The sequence below is a fragment of the Eucalyptus grandis genome, chromosome 6 (genome assembly GCF_016545825.1).
Source record: "Eucalyptus grandis isolate ANBG69807.140 chromosome 6, ASM1654582v1, whole genome shotgun sequence".
Taxonomy (NCBI): Eukaryota; Viridiplantae; Streptophyta; class Magnoliopsida; order Myrtales; family Myrtaceae; genus Eucalyptus; species Eucalyptus grandis.
Window position 1 is genome coordinate 46965189 of NC_052617.1, and position 20859 is coordinate 46986047.

Below are 20859 nucleotides of genomic sequence, written 5' to 3' on the forward strand. Positions count from 1 at the left end.
TTGCATTGTCACATGCCGCACAATTATTTCACACTTAATGACCCGAGAAACGATGTATTTTCAAAAACAAAGAAAGATTGCGATAGTTTCTTTCATCAATCTCAAATTTAATCTTCCCATCTTGAACGTTGTGAAGTATGTTCCGGTTCCGCTGCAGCACGCTTTCGAGTATGACCAGGTTATTTCTCTGGTTCGGCACAAAGAGCAGATTTGCGCATCACTCTTTCGCCTAACTATGGCGGATCGGTCCAACCTAACGTCAGTATTCTCAAATTGTAGGATCATCATAGGCAAGTTTACATTCTCCTGACCCCGATGATCATAGCGGGTGTCCATCAGTGTCGATAGAGGCTCTGGAACGGGATAGTTGGAAATATAATAGGTGAACTCCGTGTGAATGGCCGAATTAATCAAGTTCACATTCTTCCCGAAGATCATAGTAGGTGTCCAACAGTGTCGACAGAGGCTCTGGAACGGGATAGTTGGACATATAATTGGTGAACTCCGTGTGAATGGCCGAATTAATTGGGGCGGCAATCAAGTGATGGTAGTCCCGGAGTCTATGATGGTCCTACGAGGTGGAGACTCCTAAGAGAGGCTAAATTTCTGACTCCCAAAGGCAGTACCAACTAGGCTGACGAAATAAAAAGATGGGTTATTTTCGTCGATTATGAAAGGTGTGATATTGTTTGTTTGGCAATTATGAAGGACTTCAAGCCCAAAAGTAAGTAACCATTTGAGTTCACTGCCAGGGATGCCATAGCAGAAGATTCGGGCAATGGTGCGATAAGGTTGTGCCTCCTTGTCCTAGGCCTAATATACCGGCAATGGTGCGAAATTCTGGCTACCAATTTGGCTGCAGCCGAAGATGGAGCTCCAGAACTTGTTCTTCGGAGTGAGGGTGAGCACATTTCAGACATAGTGACCGTCAGAGTGCGATCCGTTATCATAGTCGATCGAGTACGTGCATTTCGGTTTGAGTTTGTGGTGGACTTGGGTGGCTCGAACAAGGGGTCTTGTTGAGGAGAGCAACTAGTACAAGGTTCACATTGGTTTGTGTAATGTGGCTGCCCTGTGTTGAAAATTAGGGTCAGGTTGACTTTCCGGGTCCCAAGGCCGATGGTAACCACGAACTCGCCTGCCCCGCGAGAGCCACCTGGATTGACAGCCGGGCTTTCTCATCGTAATTCCCAGCGGGCAGCGCTCGAGATTGTTGTCCCAGGATTTTCATGGAACGGACCTGCAACTGGTTTAGAAAAATGAGCTCGGAATCGCGGGATTGACCGTTAGTGGCAAGCTGCGAACAGGGTTGATGCCTATGTGCCAGTGCCAATGTCAATTTACATCTCTTTGCTTGACCTATCAATCGAATTTATATTTCAAAAATAAAAATTTCGTATCGTTATCAAACTTGTATTTCTGCTTAAAAATCCATTCATAAATAGAAAAAGAAAGATTTATTTCTGATAAAAAATTGTTCTAGTTATCATTCGCGTAGAGTCAAGCCAATAATCACATGGTATGATCATTTTGGGTGAATGTGAACTCATCCACCCGTAAAAGATCATAAATGTCAGCAAATTTGAAATTTCTAGAAGTGGGCATTGCCGCGTTGAACCTTATCTTCTCCACTGCTGGGGACCCAAACCCAAAGACACCACACGCTACTCGATAGCTTGATATTATATGATGCTCCTGGCTCTGGGTCTAGACATCACCCTACAGTTACCAAGATTAAGGAAGGACAAGATATAGACATCTTCTGCATTCTCCTTAGTTCGCACCGTCTTCTCTCGAGGGCATCGGCCGCTCGAATCCTCACAGGTGATTCTCCAATGGGCGCATTCGTATCTTTCTCAATTCATTCATTTTGTGTTCTCTATTCTCGATCCGGTTAAGAGAACGGTCCATGCTCATGTCATGTATTCATACATTAAATAGTACACATCGAATCCTCATCTTTTTTTCCTTTTGTAGATCATGATCACAACAAAATCGGGGTGGCCGGGAGCGCCCACAGCGAGATGGCTCATGGACCGGCAATAGCTCGCCTTCAAACAACATCCGGTTGTCTCCGCCGACCTTGGCCAAGCAATATAGCATGGCTTCTGTGACCGTTGTCGCGACCTCTAAGGGTATCAATAGCGACCAAAATCCTAGACAGAGTCCCTGATGGTCGGTTCTTGGCCTTCTGGTAATTTGGTGCCCTACAAAGTAGGGGTGAGCAGCGGTCTAGGGTCAACCCTGGACCGACCCAACCCTGCTGGTCCTGGTCTGGTTCCCAAGGGAACTGGATCGGTCCTTGGTCCTGAAATTCCAGGACCAACACTATGCGGATTGGTCCTCGGTCCTAAGAATTTTGGGTTGGTCCAACCCTGGACCAACCCTGTATATTATATTATATTATATTATATTATATTATATAATTCTTTTATATATTCAAACCTAAGTAAAATGTTTGTTATATTATATTATATTGAGATATTCTATCAATAGCACTAATAGTAATTTCAATTTAAAACTTTTGTTGAGTATTAATTAAGTGTCGTTTGTTTTGTTTTCAAGTGTTTAGAAGTTCAAGTGAATTAACAAGATGTGAAGTTATATATTCATGGTTTATATTAAGTATTTTGAACTTTTTATGGTTTAATTGTATTTTACTAATGAATTTCAGCTATACTTTGCTTTTCAATTTGCTTTCAATTTGCGTCAAATGGTATAAGTTTTTGAATAGTAGAGTAGTACTGCAGTTGCTACGATGATTTGCTAGTCAAGTGACGTGAAGCTCATTTTTTGGTTGAGTGGACTCTACATGATCAAATACAGGAAAACGTTTTTGCATATAGTGTTATGAATATTAAAAATAGATGATTACAAGAACTTTCCATCTTGTCCCATATCTCGATGAGCAGTTAGCAGTGCGAAATTTCTATTATTGTATCATCTTAAATTTGCTAAATATGTATTGGTATTTATAGTTTAGTTGCACAATGCCGCATTATCGATGGATGTGTAATTTGAATTTGTAGATTTGCTTTTTTAGGGAGTATAAAAAATAAGATGAAAAAAATTATCGATCGGTCCCGGGTTGACCCTGGAACCGGACCGAACCCATTGGGTCGGTCCGGTCTTTGGTCCCAGGCTCAATAGGGTCGGTCATCGGTCCTAAAAATTAAGGACCGACACTGTACGGGTTGGTCCTAGGGTTAGAGGGTGGCCTGGACCAACCCGGACCATGCTCACCCCTACTACAAAGAGCAGTGAGCACGAAGGACGAAGAAAAAAAAATTGTTTTTTCGCCTTCATTTAATCGTTTCATTCAATATTAATTGGTCATTGATGTATTTCTTCGAACAATGGAATAATCTCAGCTATTGCATGCCAGTATATATGTTGTAATCGTCGATACACGCCGGATGATCTCATTTATTGTAATAAATCACATCATTGAATTGTTCTTTGTCCTTTCCATTTGGGATCCACGTTGTCCTTAGTCCTACATTTTCTGTATTCTCGATGAAGATTAGGACATGCCTAGAAAGAAGAGCGGCTTTAATGACAACACGGTTTACGGCCCCTTCGAATTTGGGTAGGATCGGGCAACCTATTCTATAAGAAGAATGTTGAGGCGTGATTCATACTCCCCAATGAGAGAAAGACATGAGATCCAAGTGGGGGTCATGGTAGGGGTGGAGAACGCAAAATCATAGAGTTTTTATAGTTTTGGCGCATACTTTATTGGTAATTTGAATTTGAGCTCATGAATAGCTATTATGTTGCCTATATATAATCTTTTTTCACTTGTAATTTGAAAGATGTAACGAAGAGGTATAGGGTGTTAATTATTGTGGAATCATCTGGTGGACATAACTCTAGTAAAAGCAACATGGCATATAACTGTATACTTTTCACATAATAGCGATCATAAGAATATATTCTAAGCTTCATAAATTCCAATATATTTCAATATTTTGGAGTATGCACTTTTGGGTTGCATAAGTCCACCATATGTTGTTGCATAAGTCCCTCCAAGAATCAATACACGATTGCCTCCTTTGGAAGCATGACTATGATTAGAATGTGAGACATCTCACCACTACATAAGATCAATATTTCTCAAACCCAATTAAGTATGCCACTTTGAATGTCACAACCTAATTGAATTATTGAAACTTTCCCATACCAATGATAAAGAATTTATGTCTAACGTTTACTATATACATGTAATTTCTTATTTGAAGATGAGCAATTTATCATTAAAATCACATGATATGTCAATTATATTGTGTAGACTTGCTAAGACGTTGTCTCACCCCGTTGTGGGTTTAACCTTTTCATATCCTTAGATGGAGGAGCGCCAAGTGCGATATGGGGTCCCGCAGACGATGGATTTCGAGTTCACCTACATCCTCATTCCCGGGACCACCCTGGCTCGGGAGCTAATTGAGTCTGTGGTATGGGTCAACGAGGGACTACCTCAATCAGTACCTCACCGATTCATAGCATAGTTCATCGACTTTCGACAAGGGGGTCGAGAGGGTCCCCTACTAGGTTTCAACGGGCCTCCCATTGGGACCGGGCAGTGGGAAGCAGCACACCCGATGGATCTCAACACTCCCGATAGTGTCATGGTAGACCCTAAACCCCCTGAGCCCATGGACAAGAAGTCTAGTGCTTAGATAGCCTAGTAGCTCTTCTTTTTGAGTTAGCCCCTTTTTATTATACTCTTTTGTGTATAAACTCAGTTGTTTATAAAAGTGTGTTTTGTGAAGTTTTTTGTCCTGCTTTTCTATCACATGATGTTTGCTATCAAGGGTTATTGTTCCACTTCCGCATGTGCATAATTGATTGGGTCAGCAACGCGTCCTGGGAACGTCGCAATTTTATTGACCACCGAAAAATGTGCGTGCGCTTGAGGTTCGGGGCATGACAATAGTTCCCAAAATCTTTCAATTATTTTCAAGCCAATGTGTTTCTGGTTTCCCGTATAAAAAATATAGGACCCTATCATGGGCTCAAAATGACGGGCTATCATTTAAGTGCCCTAATTATCCTTCAACTCATATCATCAAATGTGATATTGGATCTTGAAACTTCCTGTTATGCGATCAAATTGTTTAGTTTTTTCTTTTACAGTCACAAAAAGATTGTTGAGGAAGGGTACCGACCTTGAGTGCTTGATTACTTACAACACATAAAGAAACTCCTGTGATTATGTAAATTGCATACTTTTTGAGGATCACCCATGGTGGCTATTCAGACATCATGGTATCGGACGAGCATTTCGTGATCAAAATCCCCGACAATTTGTCTTACCAAAAAAAAAACAATGCTGCTATTAATACAAAGAATCGACCTTATTCCAAAAGGGAAAATGAAGTAATATCACCATACTAAGTAGAAGCAAAATCTTAGTTGTAAAACATGAATTTGAGATAACAATGTAGGCAAAGGCAAATCTTCATCTATGCTTAGCCAAGTAGTAATCCATCAAAATCATCATCAAAAAGGCTTCAATGAATTGGCGACGTCAATGACAAATCGATACTTAACATCTGCTTTTGATAGACGCTCCATGGCAGTGTTCACATAATCCATAGGAATAAGCTCAATATCTGCGACTATGTTGTACTTCGCTGCAAAATCAATCATCTCTTGCGTCTCTTTTATCCCTCCAATGCCACTTCCTCCCACCATCTTTCTACCTGTCATTGGTCTTATTTGTTACTATTTTTCGCATTCATGAAACTCATAATTAGTCTTCTACAAAAACTAAAATCGTTTCAATTATAAACACCAATTACGAAGGTAGTTTTCTTTTCCAAAGCACTATAGAACACAAAAGACTTGCTTAGGCTTACCCATGAGAAGTGGAAAAGCAAGTAGCTCTAGTGGCTTCTCTGGTGCACCAACCATGACGAGCTTTCCATTAGTTTTCATGAGACCGATCAAAGGCAAAAGAGCATGTACAGCTGAGACTGTGTCAATGATACCATCCATTGTACCCATTGCAAGCTGCAGTTAATAAAAGATAATAAAATAAATCTACATTCAGTTAACCTCATCCCTATACATCATCAAAGAAAATAATATGTTGTGACTATAACTTACTTCCATCTCTTCTGTGTTGCGGCTAACCAAGAATGCATCAGCTCCCAAAAGGTCCATGGCTTCCTTCTTTTTATTAGGTGAGGTACTGATGACGGTCACTTTGAGACCCATGGCCTTAGCAAACTTTACAGCCATATGCCCGAGCCCACCAAGCCCAACTACCCCTAAATGCATTCCGGCCTTATCAAGCCCGTAGTACTTCAATGGACTATAGACAGTGATCCCGGCACAGAGGAGAGGAGCACTACCATCAAGAGGCAAATTGTCGGGGATTTTGATCACGAAATGCTCGTCCGATACCATGATGTCTGAATAGCCACCATGGGTGATGGTTCCATCATAGTACTTTGCACCATAGGTCAAGATCATTTCGGGGCAATAATTCTCAAGATCCTCTTTGCAATTTGCACAAGAGCGACATGATCCGACCATACACCCAACACCTACTTTGTCCCCAACTTTAAATTTTGTCACTTTGGTGCCTACTTCGGTAACCATACCTACAATCTCATGCCTGCATACAATGGTCAATCTGTGTCATTATTGGCTTTAAAATGTATTATTTATCTAAGAGAATCGAAATGGATGGTGCTTTTGAAAGCTCATACCCGGGCACTACAGGATAAGAAGTTATTCCCCATTCGTTCTTGATATTATGGAGATCGGAATGGCATATACCACAATACAATACCTTAAAAGTTACATCCTTTTCTCCAGTGGCCCTATAAAACATAAAATCAGTGAATTTGAAAAGAAAGATGTTCCCCTCGGTTGAATTTTTAGGTGCGCCACCCAAAATAAGAATCAACCAAAAGAGAAAGAAAACCAAAAGATGTTTACCTTCTTGAGAACCTAAAGGGAGAGAGATGCCCTGTAGTGTCTCTGGCTGCCCATCCAAAAGCCTTCACTGGATGTTCATTCTCTGTGGACATTGCCATTTCACTGAGCTTGACGAGCACGGCTTAAATCTCAAACTGGAAGAGAACTGCGTTATCTGTGTGTTTTGAGATGCGAAGAGAGCGCTGATGAGAGGGGAGGAGAGAAGCGTTGGTACATATATAGGGCTTGCGAAGGTACTGGAAGCGGTGGTGATGACGCACTGGGTGAGCGAACTGAGCCAGACAGCGTGCGTCAGTATAAAATTAGGGCTCGAGAAGACACAGGAAGAAGCGGAGATGACGTACTGAGTGAGCGAACTTCACCGGACGTCCTGCGTCAACCTTTGCCCGAAAGTTCTCCCATTTGTTTGACCAGTCAACCTTTGCCCGAAAGTTCTCCCCCTTTCTACCTGTGGCTGCTCTGCTTTCTGGCGGCGCAAAGAAGAGACGACATAAATCCGGCTGGGTGTCGTTTCCACACAGTTATTTAGAACATTGCTATACCAATTAATTAACCGATGAGAGTTGCCGAATTCGGCCACGTTATACCCAGAACCTGTTTTTTTTTTTAACTTATTTTAAAATTTTAAATTCTGCACCTCAAAATATTCCAACATAAGGTAGGACATTCACGAAATCCCAAAATATGAATTCTGAAATATCGATATTCTTTTGTAAAAAAATTACCTAAAATGTGAATAGGATTATTTTTTTCCAATGTTAAAGACTACACCAGACATCAACGATGGCTTATATTAATGATAGCTGAACTCTAGTATTATATAATAACACTTGACTAGCAAATCCAGGCCTCTGCACGCGCTCCTCTTCATGGCGATTATGGTCTTCGTGTCACCACAAATGTCCCGTCCCGCTTCTCGGATCATGAGCGATAGTACTGCGGCGTTATCTTGATGCTACGCTACAGCGCACATGCGTGACTTCTTTAATGTTGAAAAATTTTCATATGTCGGTGTCTCTTCGTCTCTGTTGATTATGACATAGACGTGACTTCTGAAGACTTTCCGAATTGTTTGGACATTATCAAGTCCGACACGCGAGCTGGGAATAAAAAAGCAATATGGTGCCGGGTCAAACGGCCTTAACTTTCGAACGGGGAGGAGAATATCATTTCGGAGAACTCTTTTGCGAGCACTAGCTCCCTCCATCCCTCATCACGTGCAATTCTGTAATTCGTGGTAACTGTAGATTTGAGGAGCTGGATAATGCTCATAGGCTGCTTAAAATGATGGGAAGACGGTGGTTTAGCTCCTAATATTCATTGATACATGTTGGACTTTTGTTTGTTAAAACAAAATGAGTGTTTTTTTCTTTATCCCACATAGAAAAAATGGGAGGAAGTGGGCCAATTTGAAAATGTGGGATATCTTTTTTATAGTTGAAGGAATGATTGGGTGGGGCTAGACCTACCATACCCGTGTGCGGGTGCGCGATTAGCACGTTTGCGCGCCCGCGGATTAATTAACACTAATCCATTTGTTATTTATTTATTTTATTTTGTTATTTTTTTAGTCAATTCAAATGTTGCCTTTTATTTTGAGAATTTTCGGAAATGAAATATAAAAAATGAAAATTGAAATTTTATTTTTAAAAAAGTAATTATTATTCCGAATTTTGTTTGTGTCTTTTAAGACAACCTTTGGAAAAATTACTTATTCGGTTTTGCAACTTTTTCTGAAGGGTTACAATTGTTCGGTTTTCGATTTCTTCCGAAAAGTCACATTTATTTATCCGAACAATTTTCTAAACATATTTGTTCATTCTTTGGCAATTTTTACAAAGAGTTGCAAGACTATTTCATATATATACTTGTCAATTTTCAGAACGAAAATGATTGGATGGGGCTAGACCCCACCATACCCGCGTGCGTGTGCGCAATTAGCACGCTTGCGTCCCGCAGATTAATTAGCACTAATCCATTTGTTATTTATTTATTTTATTTTGTTATTTTTTTTAGTCAATTCAAAGGTTGCCTTTTATTTTGAGAATTTTCGGAAGTGAAATATAAAAAATGAAAATTCGAAATTTTATTTTAAAAAAAATTAATTATTATTCCGAATTTTGTTTGTCTTTTTAAGACAATCTTTGGAAAAATTACTTATTCGGTTTTACAAATTTTTCCAAAGGATTGCAATTGTTCAATTTTTGATTTCTTCTGAAGAGTCACATTTGTTTATCCGAACAATTTTCTAAATGACGTGTTTGTTCATTCTTTGGCAATTTTCACAAAGAGTTGCAAGATTGTTTCATATATATACTTGTCAATTTTCGGAACGAAAATGATTGAGTAGGGCTAGACCCCACCATACCCGCGTGCGGGTGCGCAATTAGCACGCTTGCGCGCCCACGGATTAATTAGCACTAATCCATTTGTTATTTATTTTTTATTTTTTGTTATTTTTTTTAGTCAATCCAAAGGTTGCCTTTTATTTTACTTATTTGGGTTTTGCAAATTTTTCCGAAGGGTTGTAATTGTTCGGTTTTCGATTTCTTCCGAAGAGTCGCATTTGTTTATTCAAACAATTTTCTAAAGGACGTGTTTATTCACTCTTTGGCAATTTTCACAAAGAGTTGCAAGACTATTTCATATATATATATATATATATATATATATATACTTGTCAATTTTTGGAACGAAAAAGGTGGTCTTTTTCGAGTCTTCTTTCTGAAAACTGCAGCCAATTTTTCGATTGTTTCCTAGAGAGACCTTGGAGAAATACTAGAATTGCTATCTAGCATTCTCATTCGAGACTTTGTTGTATCCTTGAGGATTTTTTCCGGTGACCATTAGCAACGTTGTGAGACAAATAAATCATTAATGATAGTGATATCATGCCTCAAAGTCCAAGTTATTTTACTCGATCTGATTTCATTGTTCAACCCATTTCGAAGCCATATTAATCCAACAATACGTGCTAAACCTTATACATGAAATCAATTAATTGTGCTCTACACATTCTGTATGTGATGATATACATGTTAACCGACATTTGTATTTCCAAAACCATAAAGAAATATAGGAAAATACCCTTAAAAAATGCATGTATAGAGGGTTTTGTATATATTTTCACATCATTGAAAGCATCAAACATTTAAAATAGATACACCATATTATATAATTTTTTTTATACTAGAATGTCAGTACCAAGAACTCTACGAACGAAGCCTGGATGCACTCCCACGCGCCGCTGAAGTGCACAACACGTATAGCACAGACTTACCGTGCTTGAACTGGCTCAAATCATTGGTCCAACCAGTCTGGTCAATGATCAGTTAGTTCGATCAATGGACAACTAAGTTGGGTCAACGAGCCGAATCAGCCTGCGCCGCGGGTCGTTGATGTCGTGATTAGAGGTGAACAATTCCAAGTTCCATACAGATTTTACCTGAAATCTGAAACCTACCCGTTAGAACAGGTTCAGATTCCACTTTTATTATTAGTTGAACAACTACATTAAATTAACACCTTTAATAACCACCCCTTATTGTAATAATTTACAAATCATAACTTATATTAAGACACAAAAAATATAAAGTATTAATAAAGTAAAAGTTTTAGTCATAAAATGGAAGCTCGGATTAGTGATTTCATATTATACACTCATTATCGAACACCATAGAATACAGTATGATCGTGCGAAGAATAGTCCAAGAAAGACACAAACACTTATTCTAGGTTACAAGTTCCAAGTTCCAAGTTCCAAGTTCCATTGATCTAAAACCTAGAACCTGCCCATCAAAATAGATTCTCCAAATTTTGAAACCTAAAACCTATCATGCATATTTTGGAACTTGAAACTTGATAGGTTCCCACTAGTCTGACTCTCAAGTTCCAGGTTCTAACTTAGAACCATGCCTACCTCTAGTCACGATGATGTCAACCACGCTAGGCGACACCTACGCATGTCGGCACAACGCAAACATGAGTGGCTATGCATGGGGGCTCATGTAGCTTCCCTGAAGGCGCACCACCCACCAAATTGCTTGTCTCGACGAGGTCAATCTATTTATGTGATCAAAATTATTTTTTTTCTCGACAAAAAATTCATGAAAACAGGCCAAATCCATACATTCTAGACCAAGACTATGGCTACTCTTATACCACATGTAAACTGTAAAAAGGGCACCTCAAGATCTCCATAGTTAGAATGTAGAACACAGTATTGGAATCCATAGTTTTTTATGCAAATTAGTGATGATCTAGGTTTCAAGTGTTTCTTTTCTATTATCCTCTATATCATTGGTTCAATGAAATTGCCTCTCACGAGTTACTTTCAATAGTTGCTCCTTCCATGAGGTTATTTGTGTATTTGGGTTAGAGAAAAGACTAGCACTATTTGTAAAGTTATCAACCACAAGATCTCTCATCACAAGCTGAGCTTTACTCAGTCCATACAAGTTAGCCCTATATTAGATAAATTCCATAAAACAGTAAATTTCAATTTCAATTATAAATTCCATATCACACATCAGAAAAAATCTTAAAATTTGCGGTTGATGAATATGAGTTTTGGATATCTTATGGATAAAGATTTCAAGTTTATTTATGGGTTATGGAACTATTTCGATGCTTTAGGGGTTGAGATCTGGCTATATGATTTTAAATTAGTTCAAAATAACATCAAATAGTTTTACTTGTTAACTTAATATATGCATTCTCCATATGATTTCGATGAGGTTGATAGCCATAGGCATTAACATAAAACGCAAGGGAAAAAAATGAAAGAAAGCATACTTTATGTTACTAAAACTTCGGGGATTGGCTAAATGAAAATTTTAAATTGACCTTCTCCTAAAAATTGTACTGTACCGATGGAGTATACATCATCCCTATGTTCGATAGAAAAGAACACATTCACATAATAGAAATAGAGGCGCATATCTTCTCAACATGCTTATGCACGAAGATTTCTCGGGAGAATTACCAAAAAAGTCCTAACCATATTATAATTGTTCCAATTCGGTCCTAAACTTTTTTTTTTTTTTGCCAATTTAGTTCTAAACCTTTTATAATTGTGTCAATTCAGTCTATCCGGCCAAAATTGGCTAGTTGGTGTTGACGTGGACGCCGCGAGGTATAGCCGACCGGCGAGGCAATTTTTTAATTTTTTTTTTTCTGAATTTTTTAATTTTTTTAAAAAATTTAATTATTTTTCTTTTTTTCACCTTCTTCTTCCTCCGGCCGCCAATGGTCAGCCTCGCCGACCACCGGCGAGGCTCGCCCACGCCAGCCGGAGACGAGGGCCGGCGAGGGCGAGGCCTTGCGCATCTAGCGAGGTCAACCTCGCGATCTAGCGAGGTCAACCTCGCCGGCCATTGGCAAGGTCAACCTCGCCAGCCACTGGCGAGGGCGAGGCCCCACCAAATCCGACGTGTCGACCCTCGCCAAGGCTAGGCGAGGCCGAGCCTCACCAGATCCAGCAAGCTCGACCCTCGCCAAGGCTAGGCAAGGCTGACCTCGCCAGATCTAGCAGGGCCTCGCCCTCGCCGGCCCTCGCCTCCAACCGGCGCAGGCGAGCCTCGCAAGTGGCCGGCGAGCTCAGCCCTCACCAAGGTTGGGCGAGGCTGTCGTCGCCAAGGACTGCAGCGGAGGCGGGGAGTGAGGATGAGGAGGAGGAGGAGGCAGCGAAGTGGCTGCGGAGAGGTGAAGAGGGGCGCTGCGGCTGTGGCGGCGGCGGCAGGGAGAGCGAGGTAGGGCGGAGATCTGTGTACGAGTGCGGGGACGACGGCAACGGCGACGGTGACGGCGACAACAACAACGGGGATGTCGCGTTTCTCTAGCGCTGGAGCAATGCCCCCATCTCCGCAACCGCTCCACCGCCTCCTCCTCCTCATCCTCTCCCTCCCCGCCTCCACCGTAGCCCTTGGCGACGGTAGCCTCGCCCAGCCTTGGCGAGGGCCAAGCTCACCGGATCTAGCAAGGCTCGGCCTCACCCAACCTTGGTGTGGGCCGACTCGCCGGATTTGGCGAGGCCTCGCCCTTGCCGGCCCTTGCCTCTGGCCAGCGTAGGCGAGCCTCGCCAGTGGCCGGCGAGGCTAACCTCGTTGACCCTTGTCTGCCGGCCAGAGAAAGAAGAAGATGAAAAAAAAAATTTTTAAAATATATTTAAAAATTCAAAAAATAAAAATAAAAATTGCCTCTCCGGCCGGCTGTCCCCTACCGGCGTCCATGTCAGCGTCAGCCGGCTAATGGCTAATTTTGGTCAGATGGATTGAATTGGCACAATCATAAAAGGTTTAGGATTAAATTGGCCAAAAACAAAAAGTTTATGACTGAATTGGTACAACTGTAATAAGTTTAGGACATTTTTGGTAATTCTCCCAAGATTTCTCTATAGCTTCATTGAATAAAAGGAATTGCTATCTCTAAACACGAAATCAATGCTTGTTTCAACTTCCTATTTGTAGGGAGCACGATCAGAGCAAGCAAAGCTCTTGCTAATGCATAGCATCGAAGAAAAGCTGACGATTCCACTGGCTAATGCCGCATAGCAAGTCTTCCGCATCGCTGCTCTCGGGTGTTCAGTTGGACCAAACACATTCACCTGCATGCACACCATCATCGATGCAATAAACCTTGCATACGCAAACGCGGACCTAGGATCCAGATCAGATTCCCGAGTTCCAAGTGTTATTCAGTGACCAATCCGTCAATGACTTCAACACCCTCTTCCAAGCTCTTCCGCCAGATCGCCCTTATATGGCGGCAGGAGTTCTGGGGTTTTTCCATGGCCGACTGTTCCCAGCCACTTCAATGAATTTGACACACTCAGCTTTCGCGCTTCACTGGCTGACCAAGGTTCCTGAGGTAGTGACGAAGGTCGGTTCTCACACATTGAATGAAGGGGATATGGTATGTAGATTTTTCCAAAGCAAGATCAGACGAGATGGCGGAGGACGGGCTGCTGGTAATTCTGATGCCGTGTCCGACCAATGGCACAGTGGCTTCTGAGTTCATGCTGGTGCATGTGTTTTGAGTGTTTAGGAATGTGCCTGCAGATATGACCAGAGGGATAAGTTTCCAATACTTAAAAATGACATATATATTTCAGCCCTATGAAGCTTGTTCATTGTGGAGTTCATGCGTCGTTTTAAACTACAAACAGTTTCTGTGCGTATACTTATCACACATGTCAATGATAAAACCACACTGAACCAAGTTCGTTTTGAATTTTCACAAGCTAATGCAGCTCTGTTTCTAAGAACAGTGGACTTTTTAAATATGAGATGGAAGAGTGAAATAAGGCAACTAACAACAAAGATAAACTTGAAATGCCAGAGGTAGAGTCTCATGCCGGTTTGCCTAGAATTTTATGTATTTCGTATTTAAGTTGGTTAGCGGTACGATACCCTCTTTTTGACAATTGCAATAACCGTTGTTGCAGTGGCTGGTAAAGGAAGACCCTGTCAACTCGTTCAATCTCCCGATTTTCATCCCGAGTCCAGCTTAAGTCAAGGAGTCGGCAATGAAGATGAATTGCTTCAGCATTGTAGTAGCAGAAGAGATTTACTCCCCTCCAAAGCTAGGTACACCAGCAGACATGAGGCTCTGCCCATCCCATCTCAGAGCAACAATGAAAGGCATTCCGCGCAAACTACCAGTACTCTCTTTCAGAGGCTTCCGCAAAGGCTTGAACACTTCTCAAGGATGCCTCGTTTCGCTAACCTAGAGAGGTTCCAAAATTTACTTCTAGTCAAGAAAAAAAGATGCTTCCAAAGTAAATTTCCTTTGACACAAGTCAGTGCAGATAAAATTGTCCTACCGCAAGCATTTCCAATATTCCAAACTGAATTTGGTTTCCGATGTTTCAAATGCAAATCAAGTCAAGATCTGCAAAGAAAAGAATGCTAGTGCTAGTTGACAAGCAACAAGAAAACTCATTTATGTCTGTCCTGAGGAGCTATTCCTCCATGGGAACATGTTGAATCAATATACATTTTATTGCAATTCCAGTATAAGATGTCTTAACATGCAAATGCTTGCACTCAATGCAATCGGTTATCACATATGACAGCCAGATCATATGCCTGAGCATAACAAGAGAAAAGAGAGAAAAGAGAGAAGATACCATGCATGGCATATCAAGAGGGAAAACGCTGCAGTACAGCATGAAGTGAAATAAATTTCTTCAGTTAACGATATCCAATATGCCCAGAACCAAAGCAAAAAATATACACGTCCAGTCATTCCCTGGCTTATTGAGTGACAAGAAGAAAGAGGGCATAGCAACGGAGGCCCTCAACTCCATTTCTCTTTCACACTCTGCAATCAGATTAAGAAAGAGAGATCCCGAAATTTGATCCGAAAGCAATTCTCTTGCAGGCCAATTATCTCTTAAATATGCTGGTTCCTGCAATTACAAAGTGAAGGGGACAAAAAGAACCGGCAAAGAGAGGACTTGATTAAGAAGCAGATTCCTTGGCAATCTTCTCTGCCTTAGCGATAACTTCTTCAATGCCTCCAACCATGTAAAAGGATTGTTCTGATAGATCATCATACTTTCCATCCAACACTCCCTGCCAACAAATTAAGAGGAGAAAAAGCACAAAGCAATTAACAAATGCACACGATAATTTACCAATCATAACAAGTGATATATTAATGGTAATTCCGCAAGAAAAATTAAGAATTAGGACATGTGCATCCTACAAGCAAAAGACCAAAACCTACATAAGTAAACTCTAGGACCTAAACAATGCTAGAAACATACGGAAATAATCAGACTGGCATGACGACTAAGGCTCAATTCAAACAAATACATGGATATCTACATTAGTGAATTATTTGCCAGCTAATTATGCATATAGGAGTTTTATGATAAGACTAGAGAATGAAAGTCCAACATAGAAATCCAGTTAATTCTCTCCAGTAAGTTCATTGAGCTTTTAGAATGAGATGAATAAAAAATCATCAACAGTTTTTCAATTTAAAATCATCCTCTTCTGTATCACCCCTAGATTTTGTTATGAGGAAACACACAGATCAACTGATGGCAGGAAAGAAATGGGAATATATATTACCTGGAAGCTGTTAATACTCTCCTTCAGTTCAACATATTTGCCAGGGGCTCCCGTGAACACTTCAGCAACATGGAAAGGCTGGCTCAAGAACCGTTGAATTTTACGAGCACGAGCAACAGTCAATTTGTCATCTTCACTAAGTTCATCCATTCCCAAAATTGCAATAATATCTTGAAGATTCTTGTAATTCTGAAGAACCTTCTGCACTCCACGAGCAGTATTGTAATGATCCTCACCCAAAATGTGAGGGGAGAGCATTCGGGATGTGGAATCTAGGGGATCGACGGCAGGATAAATACCAAGCTCAGATATCTGCTCAAAAGTCACAAGTCATCAATCCATCGGAAGAACCATTTTGGATAAATACTAATAAGCATAGAAAAAACCAAAACCTGTCGTGACAAGACAGTCGTGGCATCCAAATGAGCAAAAGTGGTTGCAGGAGCTGGATCTGTCAAGTCATCAGCAGGGACATAAATAGCCTGGACAGATGTAATGGAACCTTTCTTTGTTGTTGTAATACGCTCCTGAAGACCTCCAAGATCAGTAGCCAGGGTGGGTTGATAACCCACAGCAGATGGGATACGACCAAGCAAGGCAGACACTTCTGAATTGGCCTGCAGAATAAATTGATAGTACAGTAAAAAAATCGAAAGCATCATAACAGTACCATTCTTGCAACAGTTAGAGAAACAAAGCAACATAATTCTTATGTCCTTTCACGTGCATGCTTACTTGGGTAAATCGGAAAATATTATCGATGAAAAGAAGCACATCTTGCCCTTCAGCATCTCGGAAGTGTTCAGCAACAGTCAGACCAGTGAGCCCAACACGAGCACGTGCACCAGGAGGCTCATTCATTTGACCATAGACAAGAGCACATTTGCTGTCAGCCTGTAGATTGAAGGTAAAACTAAGCAAAACAGTCCCTAATGATTCTTGCATTCCGACGAGCAACAAGAAAGAAGATAGGGTTGGTATTTAAGCACCTGCTTATCACCTAGCTTGATGACACCACTCTCAATCATCTCCCTGTACAAGTCATTACCCTCACGAGTTCGTTCTCCAACACCAGCAAACACAGAGAAACCACCTATAGAAGCATAATGAAGACATCATATAGGAACAACAAGATGCAACCTGCACCTTAAGACATGTGGTATAAGAAAACCAACCATGGGCTTTAGCAACATTGTTGATAAGTTCCATAATAAGCACTGTTTTGCCTACACCAGCACCACCAAATAGCCCGATCTTTCCACCTCTTTGGTATGGAGCGAGAAGGTCCACAACCTGCAGGGGAAAAGCAGCAGTGCAGTTGTTGAAACTCACATACATAAACCAGCATATCTGACAAAATATGGGTCTAAAAGAAGTTCAAGATAACCATTGGGTTATTATATAAAATTGTATACCTTAATACCAGTGACAAGAATCTGCTGTTCAGTTGCTTGCTCAACAAAAGATGGAGCTTCTCTATGAATGGGCAAAAAATGATCCGTCTCTGTCAAACAAGATAAATTCTCACCCATTAACATCATGTAATCAAAGCAGCAGTCGGAACAAGCGTGTACTTCATCATTTCTCTATTACTCACTGATATCGCCTTTCTCATCAATTGGCTCTCCAATAACATTGATGATGCGGCCAAGTGTAGCCCTACCTACAGGTACCTACAGGAAAATAGGAAGCATCGCAAAGGTATTAGATCAATATATACAATACAAATTTATTGAACATGTGAATCAGCAGAAGGGATGGAATGGGCCAATCAAACTAAAAGCAAATATACCCCAAAATAAACGAACAAATGCCACTCCAATTAAACAGGAGGAAATATTGCTGACAGACCAAAAGGCGGTTTGAAAAAAAAGTCTCCATGAGAATTCATCAAGGGCAAAAAGCATGGAGCTCAAATGAAACAGTCAACCAAAAGTGGTTCACTTCCACAACCTTTGCTGTACTAGCCTAGTAGTGAATCTTTCAATTCTTTTCATGAAGTAACTGGGTAGTATGTATGGAATAACACCACATAAGAATTGCTTTCCGTCAACCGCACGATTAGTGAAACTTCTATTTTTCACAAATTATCATCTTTCTTCAGGCTTCAGCTCTTAGCTGAAGGAAAAAAAAAAAAACAGGAAAATCACCTCTTGAGCTGCATTACCTCAGAACAAAACTGTAGACCAAAAAATCCTGACTTTCCAAATTTAAAAGATAAAAGATAAAAGCAAGACTTCCAACTTAAAATCCCACAATTGCACAGAAAATCCGTATCATTTGCATCGCCTCCAGTCCAGTCTCCAACCACCCACGACAGTGAAATCGACCATTTTCACCTTAAAATCGGACAATAACGTTAACATTTGATCAAGCGTGGGGGACATTACCTCGGCACAAAACTGTACACCAAAAGCCTGACTTTCCAAATGTAAAAGATAAAAGACAAGAGCAAGACTTCCAACTCAACATCCCACACTTACACAGAAAATCCGTATCATTTGCATCACTCCAGTCCAGTCTTCAACCACCCACCGCAACGAAATCAACCATTTTTACCCTTAAAATCGGACAATAACGTTAACATTTGGTCAAGCGAGGGGGACATTCGCATCGACAAACAATTGCTTCTCCGCAAAACCGGATCACAACAAGGATCGACAAAGACAAGCCCGCATACATCCACACCAAGTGATTTGGGGGGAGAGAGAGAGAGAGATCGAAAAGTCAAACTTACAGTGATAGGGGAGCCAGTGTTGAGCACGCGCTGACCGCGCACGAGCCCCTCGGTCCCGTCCATAGCGATGGTCCTGACCATGTTCTCGCCCAAGTGCTGCGCGACCTCCAGCACCAGCCTGATCGAGTTGTCGAGCACCTCCAGGGCCGTCAAGATCGGGGGCAAGCCCTCGTCGAACCGCACGTCGACCACGGCGCCGATCACCTGGCACACCTGCCCGATCGCGCCGGCGCCGGTGAACTCGTCGGTGATCCTGCCTTTCCCGGCGCCCTTGGCCGCGGCGGCGGGGGGAGGAGGGGGCGATGCGGCGGCGGCGGAGGTGGAGTAGTGGGCGGCGCGGGTGAGGAGGTAGCCGTGGGGGGAAGGGCGGTGGTGGTGGCGGGAGGCGGAGGAGGAGTTGAAGAAGGGGGCGGATTTGGGGTTGGAAGAGGAGGAGGGCCGCGACGGCGATCGGCGGAGGGCGGCGGAGCGGAGGAGGGCCGGCAGGAGCCGGCGCGAGGACGGCGACGCCATGGAGGAGGGATGTGAGGGGCTGAGAGTGAGAACGGGGGAGTGGGGAAAAAGGAGGAAATTTTTTTGTAGGGATTCAGCTCCCAATTTATGGACTGTGTAGAGACTAGAGAGAGAGAGAGAAGAGAGAGAAAGGGGTCATTTTGGGGGACAAAACTACCATTCCTGCATTTCAGGCAAAATTCAAGTGAAAAAAAAAACAATCCATTGAATCTTGAATTATTACAACCTTAATTATTATATGTAACTATGTAAAAATTTGATGATTGAAATATAGACAAAGGTTACATTATTATTAAGCATGCCATTCATCCACTAGTGGGTGCGAGAAATAATTTAGTACATTAACCATGGATCTAACGATTGTTCTATTAAACAAAAAAGAACTTATTTTAAGTCTTCTTACTTAATCTCAATCTCATAAGTCAAGTATTTTCATTTTTTTTTCTTTCTGAAAATTCAAAAGTCCATGAGGCCACAAATTAAGCGGATCTTTACTTAACTTTTGACATAGACATTTGCTACTTCATGTGATGAACGTATTTAATTCCGACACTTTGAAACATATTAAGTAGTATCGGCTCAAACTAAATATACTACAACACGATTGTCACCAGTAGGGTAATGTCCATAGGGCACCTTTCACCAATGAAAAAATATGAAATTCCTTATATCTTTATAATACTAAGATGTCAACATTTAAATCAAACAAAAACAAACATGCCTATCAAAGGAAAGCAATTACATCAATGCAAATTAGGCTAATTTGTCTACTGGTGAGCTCACCAGCAAAAAGGGATCACATGTCACTTAATTCATGGTCGACACAAGGATCGTCATTGTACCTAGGCCAAGTGGTGACCTTGCCTAATAGTCGGCGAAGGTTCATCTTATACACAAAAGGAATAAGGTGAAAAACGAAATTATTCGATGTACAAGAAATGCTTAGCCAAATGATGGAATTACAACTTATTCGATGCAATTTACACTTATTATTATTATTCGCAAGTAAAAAATAAAAAAAATGGAGAACTAAGCTTAATAGGAGGTCAAAATGAATATATAGGGCGTGCATGGAAACACTCCAAAAGTGTTTCCGGCACACTTCATGTACGGAAAGTGTTCCCTTAACAAAAAGGAATAAAAACGCGTTTGGTTGCGTTTTTTGTTCTTTTTTTTTTGTTTTTGTTCGGAACAAAATAAAACAGAAAAAAGAAAAAAAAAGTTGTTTCTCCTGAGAAACACTTCTCGAAAGGAACAAAAATCACTCCTCTCTCTTCTTCTTCTTCTTCTTTCTTTTTTTTTTTTTTCTTCTTTTTCATTTTGGCTTGGTCGCCGCCTCGCCATGGCCGGGCGACCGGCCGTCGAGGCTCGGCCTCGCCCGATCCGGCGAGGCCGAGCCTCGCCTTGGGCCGGGCGAGCTCGGGCTCGCCCGGATCCGGCGAGGCCGAGCGTCGCCGCCCCCGAGGCCGACCCTCGCCATGGTCGGGCGAGCTCGAGCTCGCCCGATCCGGCGAGCCCGAGCTCGCGGGGCCGGCGACGTTCGGCCTCGCCGGATTCGGGCGAGCCCGAGCTCGCCAG

General features: G+C 41.5%; 2 protein-coding genes across 2 annotated transcripts; both read right to left on the reverse strand.

Moving 5' to 3' along the window:
- Positions 1–5338: 5338 nt before the first annotated feature.
- On the reverse strand, positions 5339–7128 carry LOC104453744 (probable mannitol dehydrogenase). The gene is made up of 5 exons (XM_010068364.3): positions 6952–7128; positions 6720–6833; positions 6112–6625; positions 5862–6015; positions 5339–5705 (listed from the first exon to the last, which is right to left on the reverse strand). The coding sequence occupies exons 1-5, from the start codon at positions 7047–7049 to the stop codon at positions 5503–5505; spliced, it is 1083 nt and encodes a 360-aa protein (XP_010066666.2). The 5' UTR covers positions 7050–7128; the 3' UTR covers positions 5339–5502.
- Positions 7129–15090: 7962 nt separating this feature from the next.
- LOC104453745 (ATP synthase subunit beta, mitochondrial) lies at positions 15091–19364 on the reverse strand. The gene is made up of 9 exons (XM_010068365.3): positions 18769–19364; positions 17629–17704; positions 17447–17535; positions 17207–17324; positions 17021–17124; positions 16767–16925; positions 16424–16648; positions 16032–16343; positions 15091–15527 (listed from the first exon to the last, which is right to left on the reverse strand). Exons 1-9 carry the CDS (start codon positions 19279–19281, stop codon positions 15414–15416), a joined length of 1710 nt encoding a protein of 569 aa, XP_010066667.1. The 5' UTR covers positions 19282–19364; the 3' UTR covers positions 15091–15413.
- Positions 19365–20859: the final 1495 nt, after the last annotated feature.